At 39.1% G+C, this 17,271-nt stretch overlaps 1 protein-coding gene across 1 annotated transcript in view; it reads left to right on the forward strand.

Moving 5' to 3' along the window:
* Positions 1-17,271, forward strand: part of Ptp36E (protein tyrosine phosphatase 36E) — a 224,668-nt gene that overhangs the window by 119,752 nt on the left and 87,645 nt on the right. The window contains exon 2 of the mRNA XM_083131173.1: positions 2,653-2,768. Coding sequence (XP_082987299.1) covers positions 2,653-2,768 — 116 coding nt within the window. The remainder of the gene's footprint in view (positions 1-2,652; positions 2,769-17,271) is intronic.

Here is a 17,271-nt window from a genome sequence, read left to right on the forward strand (position 1 = left end):
GTTTGCGAATGTTTGCGACACTCATACACTTTTTTTTAAATTACAGAATGAATACGCAAATTTCACTGCGGAATTTTTTCGACGTGTGGTATAAGGATCTTGTTTCTATATTTTATCTTGAATACTTTTCGTTTCTTCTGTGCTTTGGTTTTATTGATATTATTAACCGATTTAACGCCAATCATTGTCATATATTCTATTATTAGTATGAGATATTTTCTTGAAATATATGTCTCAACCCTTGGCAGTGCTTTTGTATTTCATCTACAACACTTTACAGCATATATAACGTACATATTGAAGGCTAAATAATTTTGTCCAGCTAGATTACGAAAATACCACACTGTGCGCCTGCTGTGACTAGTAGGAAATGCAGCCAAGTGACCAATCATTTCACCTATTTTCCCCATTGGCACAGCCTATGTGAAAGGGGAGGGTTCACGCCGGAAACTACAACTGCTCTCTCCCGGAAATCTCTGGAACAATGCGGCGCATAACGGTAGGGAAGGGGAGAAAAGGAGCCTACATCTGCTGCAAAAGCTGGTAAAGTTGTCGTCCTCTTTGGATGAACACTTTACATCAAAGAAAGTTCCGAAAGATCAGTTTTCCCCCTAACAACCACATGTCAGGTCCACGTGGAGTCCAATAAATCGTCCCCTGAAAGCTTTCCCACCAATAGCGTTCGTCCAAGAAATGACAGGTCTTGTCAACTTCATGTGGAGTAAATAAGATGTTGCTTATTCGGTTTATTTAGAGATTTCTGAACGCGAGGTTCCGGTTCTTTATCTTTGCTAGGTTGTGTTATTGTGTTGTGCTATTTTTTATACAATATATAGACAAACCTTGAGAGTATAACATCACAGTGAATGAAGGAATGTCTAAACACTGCACGCAAAAGTGGTAACATCGCTTTACAGAAAAACAGGTGGTGGCTCGAAACCAGATACGGGTCCGATCGGCTTCCTCTGGGGTTGTGTCAAAGATGCCGAACTGGCACTGCGTCCAAGACATCAGCTATAGCAGCAGTCGCTCCCCCTCCCCTCCGCCTATCAGGCGCCATCTTTTAATGCATGTTGTTCTAGACACTCGAGCCAGTGAGAGTGCACAATTGGATGGTAATTTTTGTAATTATTATAATTAATGAAGAACAACATCTCTGTAAACAAAAAGCCATTAATTAAAAATTATTATATTTTTGTGAGTTTTAGTGAATGGTAATATAAGTGTGGTTATGATTATTATTTATTATTAATGATGATATTTTTATAATTATGATAATTAATAAATAACTGCACATACTTGTATATAATCAACAAAGGAAGCAGTAATTCAATTATATTGGTTTCTTGAATTTTAGTGATAAAAAAATTGTGAGTCTGTTAGCCCCGCCCCCATTTAGGTAAGCTTGTTTCTGGTACGGCACGGGTAAGCTATACCCTGTCCGAACTATCTCTGGATCAGGCGAACGAAAACAAGTCTCTGCGCAGGTAGTGATGCGAGACGACTCCACCAATGAACATGTGAAAGGGAATTCGATTGCGTGGAGGGGAAAAGGCGACTCCAGTTACCAGCCTTCACAGCAGCGTGTACTGCTTTGCTCTGCCATCTCCCTCCCCCCCCGTTCATTGACGCTATGCGCTGCCCTGCTCTAAAGATAGGTGGGACAGGGTATAGTTAACCCTAGAAGTTGAGGTAACATGTCGCGTAGTCAGCTAGCTCAAGAGGACAGGCGAAATTAGCTCGTGACAACGGCTGCGAGAGTAGTTTTTATTTTTATATGATTCCATAGGACGTCCGACAAAAGACAAAAAAGAAAAAAGGGCAAAGATTTTATAACTCACTTTATGCTCAGATGGACCAATCGGTACCGCCCTTAAAGATTAAAGTGTCATCGGAGCCATTGTGCAACGTGTCTCCGCCGAAGATCAAACCAGGGACACCTTCATTACAAGGCGACAGCGTTAACCACTACGCTAAACGAATGGTGGAACTGAATGACGTGGAAAGGAATTGTCACAAGAGCTGTGTAGAATTTATCGTGGAAAGAAGAGTCGTCCCACAACAGGTCGTTTTGTCAGTCATGAGTGTTTTATCCTCCATGATTGAATGTGAGTAAGCAGTTGATATCATTGAGGGCAGTGGCTGCGATATGGGGGACGTAGGAGGGCAGTTGCTCCCCCACTTTTTGCCACTTTTACCTTGCACTATGTACCAAGTAAATTGCCCTTGCCCCCCCTAGTTATGGAACCAAATCGCTTCCACTGAATGGGGGATGTACAAATTTAAATATGATATACAATGCAAAATGTTCAAAATGATGATATATTTATCTATATTATTTTATTATAACGATTGTATGATATTTATAATGATATATATAGTTATCTATTATGGTTCGTTTGGTTATTATACAAGACTTGCAATGCGTATATTAGCGATCAGACCTGTTTTACTGTCCAAAAACAGGTCTTTATGTGGGTCATGAGTATGATTTTTATGGAGGGATAATGTTATGATGAAATGTGATACATTGTCTAATATACGTAAATGGCTGTAGCCCTTCTAACGCTCCTATAATTTATTGATTTGAAATAAAATGTTACCAACGTCTCCTCAGCCAATGAAACTAACGCCTTCTCTCTCTCTCCACAGCTGAAGAGGATGGAATGATTTCTGCGATTCCTGACAAAGCAGTCCTAACACAAAACTTCGTGAAGCATTGCGAACAGCGAAGGAAGTTTCCAATTCTTCTGAAAGTGGAGTTCCAGGTAAGGGAATCGCAATCACTGGCACCACTCAATAATGCGACGAAATTAATATCTGTAGCTTTCTAGATTTAGATGAGACCAAAAGACCATTAATCCCAGGGTTGGCAATTTTTTTTTCGAAACATTTTTTTTTTTTTTAATGTTATACATACAACGGCCTTTTTTACTTTGGTAGTTTCTATGATATAATCTTGAATTAGGATAAGATCTAGTAACAAATAAGACTTTTTCTTTTATCCCTTTCTGTAAAACTGGTAGTTTTTTTTTTAAGGGTTTTGACCTTGCACCAGTTTCTTAGCTTCACTTGGTTTGTTTACTTTTTCCAACGGAAAAGTACGGATCATTGTTTTGTTTTCTGGGACAACCTTGTTATGCAGAGCTACTTGCTGTTCTGACATAGATTCCTTTGTTATTTCCTTGTTGGGAAGGGTGGCTGTCTTTTTGGCCTTGACTTCTTCAAGAAGCTGGTTTGTGTTTTGTTTTCCTTGTAACAAACTATACGATTGATTGATTGAGTTTATTTTACTTCGCGTTTTGTACCTCTAGGCTAATTTGCGAAGATGGGGATGAGTGATGAAATTGATGAATGGACATTCACAACCAACCAAGCTCGAGCGGGATTCGAACCTGGGACCCTTGGCGTCGCTAACCACTCGGCCACAGGGTCCGGCAACAAACTATACGAATTCTGCTGGTTAATTGTTTCAAGCTTCTTACTTAATTCGATATTTTGATCCCTAATTACAACTATCTCAGCCCTCAAACATTGCACCTGATTAATTAACTCTTGCACTGTTAATATCAGTGACGTCACAGAATCCATAACACGACAATCTCCTGCATACTTTTCATTTCTTGCCCTCCGAGCTATGCCATTATTTAACCATCGTTTAGTTCATCATCACTATTATCCTCACTATAATTTTCTTCAGAAATCATTAAATCGGAGTAACTTACAGCTTTAATTCTAGTCTCAGATGGCGTTCGAGTCACCGGCGTATCATCGTTGCGGAGTTGAATACATTTCATGCATTTATATGTTGAAACTTCATTAATCATGAAGCAATCCACTTCAATGTTGCTAAGCTTCAGACAGGATTTCACGTGAAACCTTGTATTACAAACTATGCAAGCTAGAACTTGTTGTTTACCGTAAATTCCTTTAACACAGATCCCACAGAGGTCAGAAGCCGGCGCCATGTTGATTCCAGTAACAATAATAATAACAACAATGTCATTATTATTATTATTGTTGTTGGTACATTTATTACAAGGCGCGACACTACCACTGCGCCACTGGGGAGGCCCAGTGTTGTTTTTACACTGCAAGATCGCTTTATTATTTTAAGTGTCCTTACTTCAGTTTCATCTAAACATTCTTGTCTTTGGGTTAACCATGAGAGGGAGGAAAGCGACGTAAAAATATATACAAATACAGGGTGGCTTCATACCGGAAATTCCTTGAATTCCGGGAATTATACGTGAATTTTGGCTCTGGAAATTACGCGTGAATTCTGCTTGAATTTTTCTCCGTAGACGTGAAAAATTTCATCTTTTGTTAATAGAAATCCAATTGAGTTTATACATAGTCTATTTATAAATGCCCTGAGGCAAGTAATTCTCTGTTTAGCTTCTATTTTTATGAAGGAAGGAAAAGTAAGCTGCGTGGAAAATAAAACTGAATTATCTCAATCTGTTTACTTTGTTAGTGCCGTTTACAAAACAATCTATCTGACAGACTGAAGTTTATTGAGATATCTTGAATTTTAATTAGGTAAATTTGAGTTTGAAATTCTTGTATAACTAACATTTTTTTGTAGATTAGTATATCCCGTAATATTTGTGACTTTTTGTAGATGTATTTCGAGTCTGAGTATGTGAAATGCAAATGTAAACACTACACCCTAAATTAAATACTTTTATTAATATACTGTATGTGTGTGGGGGGCAGGGGTTGGTGAGAGGCGGTAATACGCAAGATTGAAACAGTGAGAACATCTTCTTGTAGCCTTGAATTCTGGAAAGTTCGCCTTGAAAATCGGGAATCATACTTGAATTTCATAATGGTCCTAGAGTGGCCACCCTGAAATACAGATATACAGGGTTAGCCTAAAAGAAATAGACACTTTCAAAGTTTTACAGAAAGAAGAGTTTTGATAATAGGGCTGAAATACTTACATGGTTTGAACAGTACGTCCTGAAGTTTAGATTGGTAAGTTACAAGTCTCCTATGTGTGAGCCTTTAGTAAACGACAGATATAGTCCAGTTCACCCCAAACACTACTTTTCCCCTTGCACAGACAACCAGTTTCCTCAAATTTCTTCCTCCAATCGTAGATTGACTGCCTTGTGGGTGGTTGTTTACAATACCGTGTGCTAAAACGATGCTGCACGATAGTAACAGAATTTGTTTTTGCAAATTGAATCACACAGAAAGCCTTTCTCCACCTGGCTAGCATCCATACTGCTCGACTTACGTCAAGGCTCACGTGATGCTGACGTCACGAAGACAAACGAAAACCGGAGGTCGTAAACTTGAAGACTTTCTCTACACAACAGTACTAAATGCTTCCTGATGTAACAAACAAATTTCAATTTATAAAGCGTTTAAATTGTATATTTCTTCTAGGCTAATCCTGTATAATAATGCTCATTTGGCCGACTCTGTTTATGCCCTGCTGTCCATTATATTCTGTCATTTGCAACAAGAACAAGTCGATGCAGTGCCGGTATCGGCCAGCAGTCACACAAAGGCTTTCACAGAAGGGTAAGGATCTACAAGCCTCACCCCTCACAGTCACATTCATCCCCTTCCCAAGAACTCCGGAATGAGATAATAATTATTAAAATGCTGGTTTTCGAAAACGTCCACGTTCTTACCTTACGAGTTCCCAAGCAAAAATTGTCAATGAATGGTTTCTTTTATTTCCACATAGCGTTGATCACCAGGCTGTTGCATGCCTTCAGTGTCACTTTTGGGCGCAGCACTTTAGTCCTGGCTTTGATTTTGTCGTCTGCCTCCCAGGAGGGTACAGCATTTCTAGGAAATCTACATGGAACTTCCTGTGTTGGACCCCCAAGTCACAAGGAAGGGTGAACCTTTGAAAAGAACAAATCTTGACAAATGATTTGTTTCTCTTGGCCGCTTTTCTACGTAGCTAATCAAGATCATTGGTATCGGGTCGTATCGGCGAAGAAAATTCAATCGATACTTACCGATACCACTGTAATCGGCCGATACCGATACATCGGTCATACTCCTGAAGCATCGATATATTATAAATTGCATGCATATTTCCCCCCTCCTTTCCCGAGCAAAACATTAGCAACCACTGGAGGATAGAGAAACCAAAGATGCAAATTCACCCTCAACCGCTCTTAAAATACTACCCTAGGTGTCTTTTTGTTGTTGTTGCTCATTAGCATGCTGGTGAAATCCAGCAAGTCTACCCCCCCCCCTTCCCTTCGAGTTCTATATTTCTATTTTAGCTGCGGTTTTATTACACACAAAAGGGAATAGACCTATGCAGACCGGGACAAGTTTCCCTGCCACGGTCTTTTCTTTCCTTGCAATATTTTCTCAATTGATCCATCGGTCGTAATTTCCACGTCCCTGAATTTGGGATCTTCCGGCTTCAACGGAAAGAATCATGACGATGCCTGCTTGTACTCTCTCGAACAATTGAGTTTATGACGGGAAATCGGGAGATGTCACAAAAGAGAAATGCAAATGTACTAGAGATTAAATTTTCTTTTCGCAGTTGTTACCTTCTTCGTACGTTCTATTTTACCTAACATATCCAGTAAACACTGGCGTAAGAGGAGAGGGGGTGAAGGGGATACATACCACTCCGAAATTTTGAGAAAATGAACATTTTCATACTAAAGCAGTGAAGAACTCGGGGAAAACCAGAGTAAATGCAAACTCACTCTGCTCCCGATGCCACTTTTGAGAGTGGAAAGATTTTAATATACGAAATATATCTCATTGTGTATGCAGTCTCCTAGAAAGCAGCTATACACTATCCACCTTTACCATTCCATCCCCTCCCGGAAAAAAATCCTGCGTACGCCTGAGCTAGTTAACGTACCAATGCATTGCAATGGTACTATTTCAAACTTTTGAAAGACTGTTACGAGAGACTCAAATTTCACGAATAAGTGTTGCAGTTCGTTGTTATGTTGGAGCGGTTTAAATAAAGACGACGTTGCAGTGCACTTCGCGTTCTGTCGTGATATCGCAGCCTCTGGGGCAGACGGAAGGTAGGCTATGTACCCGTAATGAACGCATAGCTATAATAGAGAGGGGAAAAAGCATGGGAACATTTTCAGAAAACCGAAGCAGTCCAAAAATGTGACTTGAGTTGAGTTGGTGTTTTAAGTCAACTTTGTGCACAGTAAGGCTAAACGGGACTGGACATACAGTTTAAAGTGGGATCCGAACCACTATGTGTCTCCACCGGGAATCGAACACGGGACCCCTTGCTTGCAAGGCGATAACACTACCACTGCGCCATCGGGGAGGCCAAAAAATGTGACTTGAAAATTTCATGAAAGTAACTACATAATTTCAAATCCTCCGGACGGCCATCTATGCCATTGTCCTCCCTTGAAGAAGCTATTCCTTTTGGAAACCTAAGATGCAGCATCCAACTCCACGAACTCTCCCTCAGAGTGCCTAAACACAAAACACGGAGCAAGGAAACTTTCCACACTGCAACTCCCAGACTCTCACTCATTCAACGTTCACTATTAAATAGGCTACCAAAACAGTTCAATGACATCTCAAACCAAATCGATATATTCAGTTCATATCCATCTTTTATCACCAACATAGAAAAAAATGTATATAAGTAATGCTTTTGTGAAACTCATCTGTTTACCTCGGTACTGTCTTGACTTGTTTATGTTCATATTTTGTTTATTTTATTTTATTTAATTTTGTTTCGTGTGTTCAATTTGACTCAAGTGTACTGTTTTACTGTTGTTTCTTTCTGGTTTATAATGGCTTCTGCTGTACTGGAAATTTCAATAAATAAATAAATAAATAAAATAAATACATTTTGAAACATGTCGTTGTTGTGCAATAATCAAGCAAGAAATAAGAAAGTCGCTAGTATTCTGAAGCTTCCATCACAGATGCCAACTAAAAGTTGAATGGAATTTGATGTAGTGGCTAAAGGTTACATGCGCGTTTCATGTTTTCTTTATATTATCACCATCGCACCCCCTAAGTTTCACTCCGCACCCCCTCAGCACCCCTAAACGATTGATTCTGGCGCCGCCTCTGGGTGGTGGTGTTTCCGCCTTTGGGCTCGTTTCTCGGAGTTCCAATCTGTTTTTCTGGCGCTTTTCCAGCAGTAATTCCGTGCGACAGCGAGAATAAATGACAATGCTGAACATGGCAAAAGAAAAAACAAAATCAAAACAAAATGACTTCACACTTTAACGGAATTAGAAGCCTTTCTACAGCTGTAAATATAAATCTGCACGATATTCATAGAAATGAAGGGCAAAGGTAATTTTTTTATGGTTGTTCATTATACCAATATTTGTAACAATTACGTGATATTGTACAGAAAGAGCTCACAATAAATACATAAGTCTGGACCGCCGTTAGGGGTATGCGACGCGTGCCACCATACAGAGCCTCACACTTCGAAATATTTAATTACTCGTTTAACAAGAAAACTCCCGTCACAATACAACTCGCGTTAAATAATTTTCCGAGACAACCGGATAATACCTTGAAATCAACTGTTGCGGTGAGACTTAGAGAAAAGAAGAAGTAGTAGGGAAAATATAACAGTTTACCAACAATGCTGAAAAAAAAGAAAACAAAACAACTTACACTGAGCTATAGACAATTATCGAAAACAACAATGCTGGCAAGAGAAAGACAACGTCCATTTATCTTTATAGACACTGCAGTTAAAACAGGAAAGTTTCGATTGATTGAGTTGTTGTTTTAAGTCCACTTTATGCACAGTAAGGCTAATTGGAACTGGACCAACAATTTAAAGTAGGACCACTATGTGCCTCCACCGGGTATCGAACCCGGGACTCGTTGATTACAAGTACAGAAAAGTAAATGCAGCTTCTCTTTCAGAGTTGGATCAATGCTCGCCTGTTGTATACAATAACAGCGGTCTCATTTCATCATTCGGCACTCAATATGACGACATCTAGGGTTACCATAATATTTTGACCCAAAAAGCGGGACATTCCAAGGTGATCAGTTCTCCGCCCCCTCCTTACTGAAAAATGAGTTAGGCCTAATTGTAAAATTATTGTTATTCTTAATGTATTATTATTTATTAAAGGATGGATCGCATAAATGATACATCATGAATAATAAATGAAATATGATCTCCTGTTGTCAAAATTTATTAATTATTAAACTCGGTATGATTTACATAGCATTTCTCTTCCATTCTGATCAACCTATGATGTTAGTCCTATGTTGAAGTTGAGTAATGACGGAAGTATTTAGCAGAAGTAATCTTCTTGTGAGCAGCGTTATTCTTCATCAACCGTTTATGAATCTCCCGGAAAACCTTCTCTACATATGAGACACACAACTCTAGTTTTTTCTTTTGAGTTTGTGTTAAGGCCATACTAAAGGCAGTTCGATAACAGATGGCAGCACCGTTTGCCATGGCAACCGAGGGCCATGTTGCCAGATCTACGCATTATAATCAAAGTGGCTGCATACAGGTTGGTCAATAAACGATAATTAAGCAATATTTACTGTCAATAAATGACGTCACGTTTGTGTTGTTATTTCTAAAGTTAAGAGAACTGAAACGAGGGATATTGGAAGAAAACGATGTGCTAAATTTCTTCCTTACCAAATCTGTATTAGTTGTACGGTTTATCCATTGAAATTTGGGCCTATGCTTTAACATGGCTTTAGAACCCCCTTAAAATGCAGGAACTTTAAATTCCTGTTGCGATTCCCTAAAGAAACTGCATACTTATTCTACAAATAACTGCACACACAGAATACAACAATAAATCATATATTTTTAAGGATGCAATGTTTGGTTTTCAAGATAACTCCTAGACTTTTACAAAACGGGACAAATAGTGGCTTTATAATAAAATGGACGGGACGACCGGGACACAACTCTCAAACGGGACTGTCCCGGTCAGAACGGGACGTATGGTCACGCTAGACATGACATAACATGACATTGTAAGAGTTAGTGTTTTTGGTTGAACGTTAAGTTTTGAAGAGAGTGTGCGGACGATAAATAAGGGGTCTCTTCGCACACCTCTGGCGTTGCCCCTGCCACCACCACAACACTGATTCGAATCGTCAGGCATTTTAAGAATCTACGCGAGAAAAATTATCGTTCTAAGAACTAAATTTACAACCCGACCAAGTTATTAAAAGTGTTATTAAAGAGAAGTAAAACATTCCTAAGACAATTTTGAAGCGTCGCTCTCAAAACTTCATTCTATTACCACACCTGCTTTCAATAGGTCTATCGCATGAGTGATTAAGACTCTGTGTAACTGAAACCACTCAATGACACACTACACCTATTGTTGACTCATCAAAACGACAGATGGACAAATCAACATAATTTACGTTGTGATATGTTATTTTATCTTTCTACTATTACTATAGTTCAGCGCGCGCGTGTGTGTGTGTGTGGAGGGGTGCACACAGGGGAGGGGGATTATGGCGCAGGTTGCGTCATCGAGATTTTTGGGAGGGATTTTTCCTTAAAATAATATAAAATTCAACATGTATATATTTTATTTAGAGGGAGATTGAGCATTAAAATTAAGGAGATATCCAATTCTTGTGTATTGCTATTGTCCTAGACTGTTGCGGCAATTCTGGTGTGGAGACTGATAATTATTTTTTTGGAGAAGGCAATATCCACTCTTCAATATCAACAGTAAGTCTAAAATTGATTGAATATTAAATTTAAAGGGGGAGATAGAAAGCTCTTGATAAAGTGTTAAATCTCAGATGGATTTCTGTAGTGGAGAGAGAGTTCGAACATTAAATTTTGGAGACTGCATTTAGCGATATGACATCCACACTCTTTCGACCCCGAACGTGTCAAAGGAGAAGCTGCAAAAGACTAAGAAAGTATTGACATCCTATTAAATTAATATTCTTGAAAGCCTGCGAAGAGATGGATGTTAAAATTTTCTTGATCGCTTCGCTCGCAATGCTGCGTTGCTAGGATGCGTCTTTGGCTCTTTAGAGGTGAATGTGAAATTTTTATACTATAGCTGCATTACGCGTTCAAGACAAGCGATATTGTCGATTATGATCAACGATTTTACGGGCGGTCTTGAGTGATGGGCAGATCAAGTATAGTGTTCAGTAAAGCTAAGAAAAAGTTACTTTCGGTAGACACGCTGTCGTAATTAAATACTTTGTGAGGATTACTATATGGTTTGAGGGCGCGAATGATATGATTTGGGGGAGGGCGCATGACATGATTTTGGGGGGTGCGCCATTGGCCTTGGGGGGGGGGGGATGGGCACCCCTGTGTGTGTGTGTGTGTGTCTGCTCCCACCACCAGAAGTAATAGCGCAAACTGAAACGGTGAAATGTCCACGATAGTAGAAGCAAAAAATGTCTCAGTAAACACGGGATCCCGAACAAGCCGTTTGCGAGATAATTGCCAATGTATGTTTATGATCAGCCACTGACTTGATTGTTTGTACACATCGTAAGCTTTTCACGTGCGAGGTGCCATAGTCCTACTTAGTAACAAATATCCTAATTAAAAGCTTCACCTCGCTAGACATTACTGTTGCTTTCATTACCAAGAACTCAGGAGCGAGGGGGGGGGGGGCAGTTGCTCCCGAACTTTTCGCCACTTTTGCCCCTGCACTATGCTAAACCTTATCTACAAAGGGAAATATACTGTCTTTGCCCCCACCCCCTGTTTTGGCACCTTGCCCCTTCCATTTTCGGAACCCAATCGCCGCCACTGTCAGTACAATATGTTACATGTTCGGCAATGTTCAGTTTTAAACAAAGAAACCGCGGAGTGCGCAAGGAGACAAGCGTACGATGTGTACAAACAATCTGGTCATAGCCCAGTCAATGAAGGACAAAAAAAAAGCCAATGAATAATTCCGAGAAAGCTGAATTTTGGCTAGTTGTTAGAACACTACTGGTAGTGCAAAATCCCAAAAGTCCCCGCCCCTCCCTGCTGTGCTTCCCCCCACCCAGCGCCCCCCCAAACATCAATTTCGCAGACTCTCAGTTATTGACCTATAAGTGTTATGTCCGTAACCAATCGTCGTAGGCAGGTAATCTTTTCTTAGTCTTAATCCTCATTAGATGGGCTACAAAAACGATTCTGTCTAATTTTTCTATAATGTCGGTGGTTTTGCCGTAATTTAAAAAATAATCTTTAAAGAGTGCATTTTTTCTAGTACTTTCCAAAGTTTTGCCTTGTAACTTTTAAACAAATTAAATGACAAGAAATTGTTTCGAATAAATGTTGTAGCCTAATTTATAAGCTTTAAAGCGATATAAGTTTCAATATATTTTAATGAAGGATGCGCCATAAAATGTGTCTCCAAATGGAGGACAGCACCAAAAAAGTGTCTTTATCACAGTCCGGCGATAAAGTCCAGAATCATTGACTTTTCGATAAAAGCAAGAGACTTCGTAGAATTAATTGTAATACCACTTAAGACATGTTTAGTCGAGTAGCCAATCGCCATCTGTGTGCTGAAAAGAGTCCGTTCGCCATATTGAATATTTTTGATTTGATATATCTCGGGAACGGTTGCACATGTCAACTTCCGGATAGTTAAGAAATGTTTCAAATAGTGTAAACTTTCATTATATAGCAAGAAATTTATTTTTGAAAAATAAAAGTAGTGGTTTTGTAGAAAACTCACTGTAATACTTTATGTGAATAACTGCGAGATAAATGTCTTAATAATTCTCGAGTCAAACAACAGTATTTTGTATTTGATAGGGTTACGAAAACTTTAGACGAAATTAACCTATTTCTTATTTATAAATTTACCTTAAATAACAAATTAAAGATAAATACAATATATATACACAACCCAATTTTATTTCTGAAAATATGACTGAAAGAATACCACTTATTCAAGGTAATTGATGATACGAAATTATACTGAAAATTATTTAGAAAATATTTTGCTATGAATTTTTTTATAAGTTCGTTTCCCTTGTTTGATCAAGTCTCAAAGTCGTATCCTTCACATTCGCATAATGTAGTTGAGGCATGGGCGTATTTAAGGGGGGTGATTCAACGGGTCCAACCCCCATTTTGGTTCAGTAAAATTACTAGGTTACCTGTTCTATCCGCTTATTCATAAAAAATTTCTCCGGACGTACTTTATTCTCCTAAATTAGAGACGTATAGGACGGGATACGTATGGGAAGGAAATTACGTAATTCCCCACACCAGATAGGACTACAGACCAAATGTCTGCAATTTCCTGATAGTTTCGGAATTTCTGCGATAAGAAACTACATTGGGACTGTCAAATCAGTTATTTTTTTTTCACTCGGGTCTTTTTAAAGGAGTTTGGTTTCTAAAAACGCAGTGCAAGATACCAGGGAAACACCGTAACATTCTCAAGTTGTTTGACACAAGATGGACAGAAAAGTATCAATAGTAAGCGTGACTTGAGGAATTGTATTCCCTAATTGTAGAAACTTTAAAGTCTTTACAATTTACTAGCAGAAGAGAAATATTTCAGCAAGCTTTTCAGTTTCTTCACTGTGTAAGCTGTAGGGAGTTTGAAATATGTCTACTTGTTCTAACTAAATTGTTTTCATGCAGTGCAAGATTATGTTGGGCACCTCAAAAGGTGAACTGTTCAAGTACTGTGAACATGTCAGTATTCTAATAGACATATTAAAAAAAACTAAGAGAGAGTTCTGAGAACTTTAATGATATATATTTGAAAGCAGAGAAAGTACAAAGAGACGATGATGAAGAAATGAAGATCCATCAAATAGGAGGAATAATGCACCAGTTGAGAACACAAAAGAATATTACGAAGTAAACCATTATTTTCCATTTATTAACCATTTTGTAGTAGAATTGAACTCATGTTTCTCTTAATACCGTCAAGACATTGCAAAAATTGCAACAACTTATTCCAAAAATGTGAAATGGCTATCCTTCATTCATTGAAACAGTGTGTGAAAATGTTGGATGGCCTGGTTGTTAGATTGGATTTTGATAGCCTCATCTTACCTAGGCCTGCTATACGTCACGGATTTTCCGGGACAATCCCGCAATGATATAATTTGTCCTGGTGTTCCGAATAGTATCTTCGCGATGCACAAATGTCCTGGAATCGGGTGGGAAAGAAGAAATGATGAAGACTATACTTTCCTGAAATGTATTTATATTTAAATGCGTAATATTAAAATGTTCATTTTACTAAACAATCTAACTGTACATTGAACCGCTCCATCTCGATACTACAACAGTTGTCGAGTTACAAAAAATGCTGCAAAGATATTAGACTTCACAACAGCGCCGCCGTCTGCTAGCAGCACTGAATTTCAGTTGCAAATCTCTTCCATCGCATACTAAGCTGTTTACTGTAAACAGTCAGTGCTTGAGTGCCCGCACTGTTCAGTCCGCAGTTCTCAAATAAAGTTTCGACATTGTGAGATAGCAGCTTAGTTCATTATGGCACTGAAAAGAAATTGCAAGATTAATGATATACTTCGAAGTGGATTTCTGTTTTTCTTTTTAAGAAGTATAAAGAATATGATAATGGTAGTATACTTCCCTCAAATTCCAGCACTCACTTTCCCCCGCTCCTCAACAAGTATGTCCCTGATTTTCACTTATGAAATATAGCAGCCCTAATAATACCAAAAGTTGACCCCTCTCCATCCTCTTACGTGAACTATATTATATGTACGCCCATGAGTGGAGGCAAGATTTTCCATTCAATACTTGGAACGTCCAGTACAGTACACTGTTTACTTGCAGCGTATTTTATGATTCCTTTCTAGTTATCACCAGCAAATACGTAGTATTGTCAGCTATTGATTGAGGTATCCAAGGATCACTATCGCTCTGTATTCCTCCATCAGAAATCATCAGAGCTGGGTTGGCAACAAGGGCACTTACAACAAAGATAACAACCCTTGGAGGTTCTTTCATGATACATAAATTTTATCATTTTAACATCCTCATGTTGACAAAAGTAGATCAAAATATCCTATTCTAACTATGTCAAAACGAATAAAAACGATTGGATTATTTTCCAATAACTACACATTTCCGGATGGCCTTAAAAATTACTTCAGTATTCCCATACAGTCACAAGACATTCCTCTAAACACACTCTAAACATATTACTGTTCGTTTCAACGTGTTATTTCAACAATCAAGACACAAAATAAAGGGCATGCTCAAGAAAAAATTATGTTTCTGTGATTATCAATTGCTTTAGACAGCACTCATGATTTTGAAACGTGGAAAGGTAATCATTCTACGGGAAACGTGAAAGTTGGTGTGTTGACACACTGTAGCTACTGCCATATTAGCACTGACAACTAGGAAGCGTTCTCAATGATCACGTGACTGCATGTTTTTCGCTAATAAATAAATGCGTTTTTTCAACACATACACAAATACATCGTCGCTTCGGAACATCAAATTTTCATCTTTGCTGCTTTCAGATTACCAACATACGAAGTGGCATGCAATTCAAAAGGTTTTGCAGAAACCTCAGTTTTTTAAATAAGGTTCGATGAAATTAGACAAAAAAAAACAACTTTCCTTCCGCTGGGCTCGAACTCGGGTTGCCCACATGCTAATCCGACACGATAACCAACACTCCAATCGAGACAACACGAAACTCTTTCGCAAGTAGTCGACTGAAACGCAAGTTAATTTCCAGATTGCTAATTCCCAAGGTATAACATGCCTAGGCAGATGTCTCTTGCATTTTCTGTACTTTTGTTATTTCAGTCGCTTTGGTCTCTCCCTAGGTTAATCACGGCAATAATGAGGAATATTTTTTAGAGAAAGGTGATAAACAGACACACCGGAATAATCACTCTCGCAAAAAAGCCAGAACTCGAGTATGGAACCTTCGACGCGAGGTGTGTTTCTTGCTCTAACTATATCTGTGTGTTTTCGTTAGATTCATGGTATTTCGTGAGTTGATATGAATAAGGTAAATAAATAAGACAAGTGGGTGGAAGGGACTGGAGAATCGTAGCTACGGAACCATTGAAAAGATATCCATCGCCTAGATAGAGAATCTCTATATCCCCTTGTGATAGAGAACTTATTAGAAGAATGAAAATACAGATTAAACGAACAAATTTGATGTGTATCCTTTCGTCAAAATTGCCTAGAAAACAATATTATATACTTCTTCACTAATAGAAAATAATAAAAAATATGTCCTTGGTGGGGATTGAACCTAGACCTCACTGGTGAAAGCTCTGTACGCTATCCAACACTCTATCAATAACACCAATTTATTTTTCCAGTCAGTCTGTTTCCTTCCTCAACACCTGAAGACGAAAATGCATCTTACTTTGTCTCATAATTGTTTCATTGTCTATTAATAGAAACCACGTATGTCAAAAATATACGCATTCTTTCTGTGAAAAATCCCATGTTTCGCACTTCGTGCTTCTCTACTTACTGTTATTTGGACATTCACTTGGAAGTTAAAACTTAGCTTTGTGTGTTTGTTTTCACGTGCATGTGTGTGAGAAGTGGCGTGCATGCGGGTTCGATGTTTTTGTGGGTGTTATTTTCGTTCAAAGCATTAATAACATAACCCTACAGCTCTACAGCACCATGGCGGGCCTTGGCTTACCTACCGACTGCTGGTCTCCCTCCCACACTGTTCCGCCGTCACCTGTTATAGCGTGGAGGTCTCAGACCAGTGTTGGGGTGACGGGTGATCAGCCCGACGAACCCCCAGCCGTTGTTGTAGGTCTTCTTGACCGGGTTACGCTCACTCACTCGGAGCTTCCCAATTTCCTCACGATGGTGGGTTGCCACCGGCCCTATACGTAGGCCGAATAAATTCCGACCAGAGCCGGATTCGAACCTACGCCGTCCCGCAGCGAACGATCTCAAGACGAGTGAACGCCTTAACCCGCTCGACTACGGAGGAGGACTCAAAGCATTAATATAATTGTAAAATATGGAATTTACTGTAATGCAGGGAGTGAAAATATAAACCCAGTCCGTCAGGTTCGTTCCCAAACAACATTAAATAATGGAACGTAACGTGGACCGAGTATTATTCCATGTCGAGAACACGAGACATTACGATCGACAATCTTCATCTCGTATTTCTCTTTGGCATCACTACTCAATTTACAGAGATGTAGCCTATACGCGTGACTGGTATACAAGCCCCAGAATTGCAGTGTTGGTTGGGTTGTCTAGTCACAAGGCGCTTGGTGGTCAGACATGGATGGCTTGCTTCAGTGCTTCTTCAATAGGGTCGTTACAACCCAGAAGTGTCCGAGACT

The sequence above is a fragment of the Lepisma saccharinum genome, chromosome 1, assembly GCF_977018435.1.
Source record: "Lepisma saccharinum chromosome 1, izLepSacc3.1, whole genome shotgun sequence".
NCBI lineage: Eukaryota > Metazoa > Arthropoda > Insecta > Zygentoma > Lepismatidae > Lepisma > Lepisma saccharinum.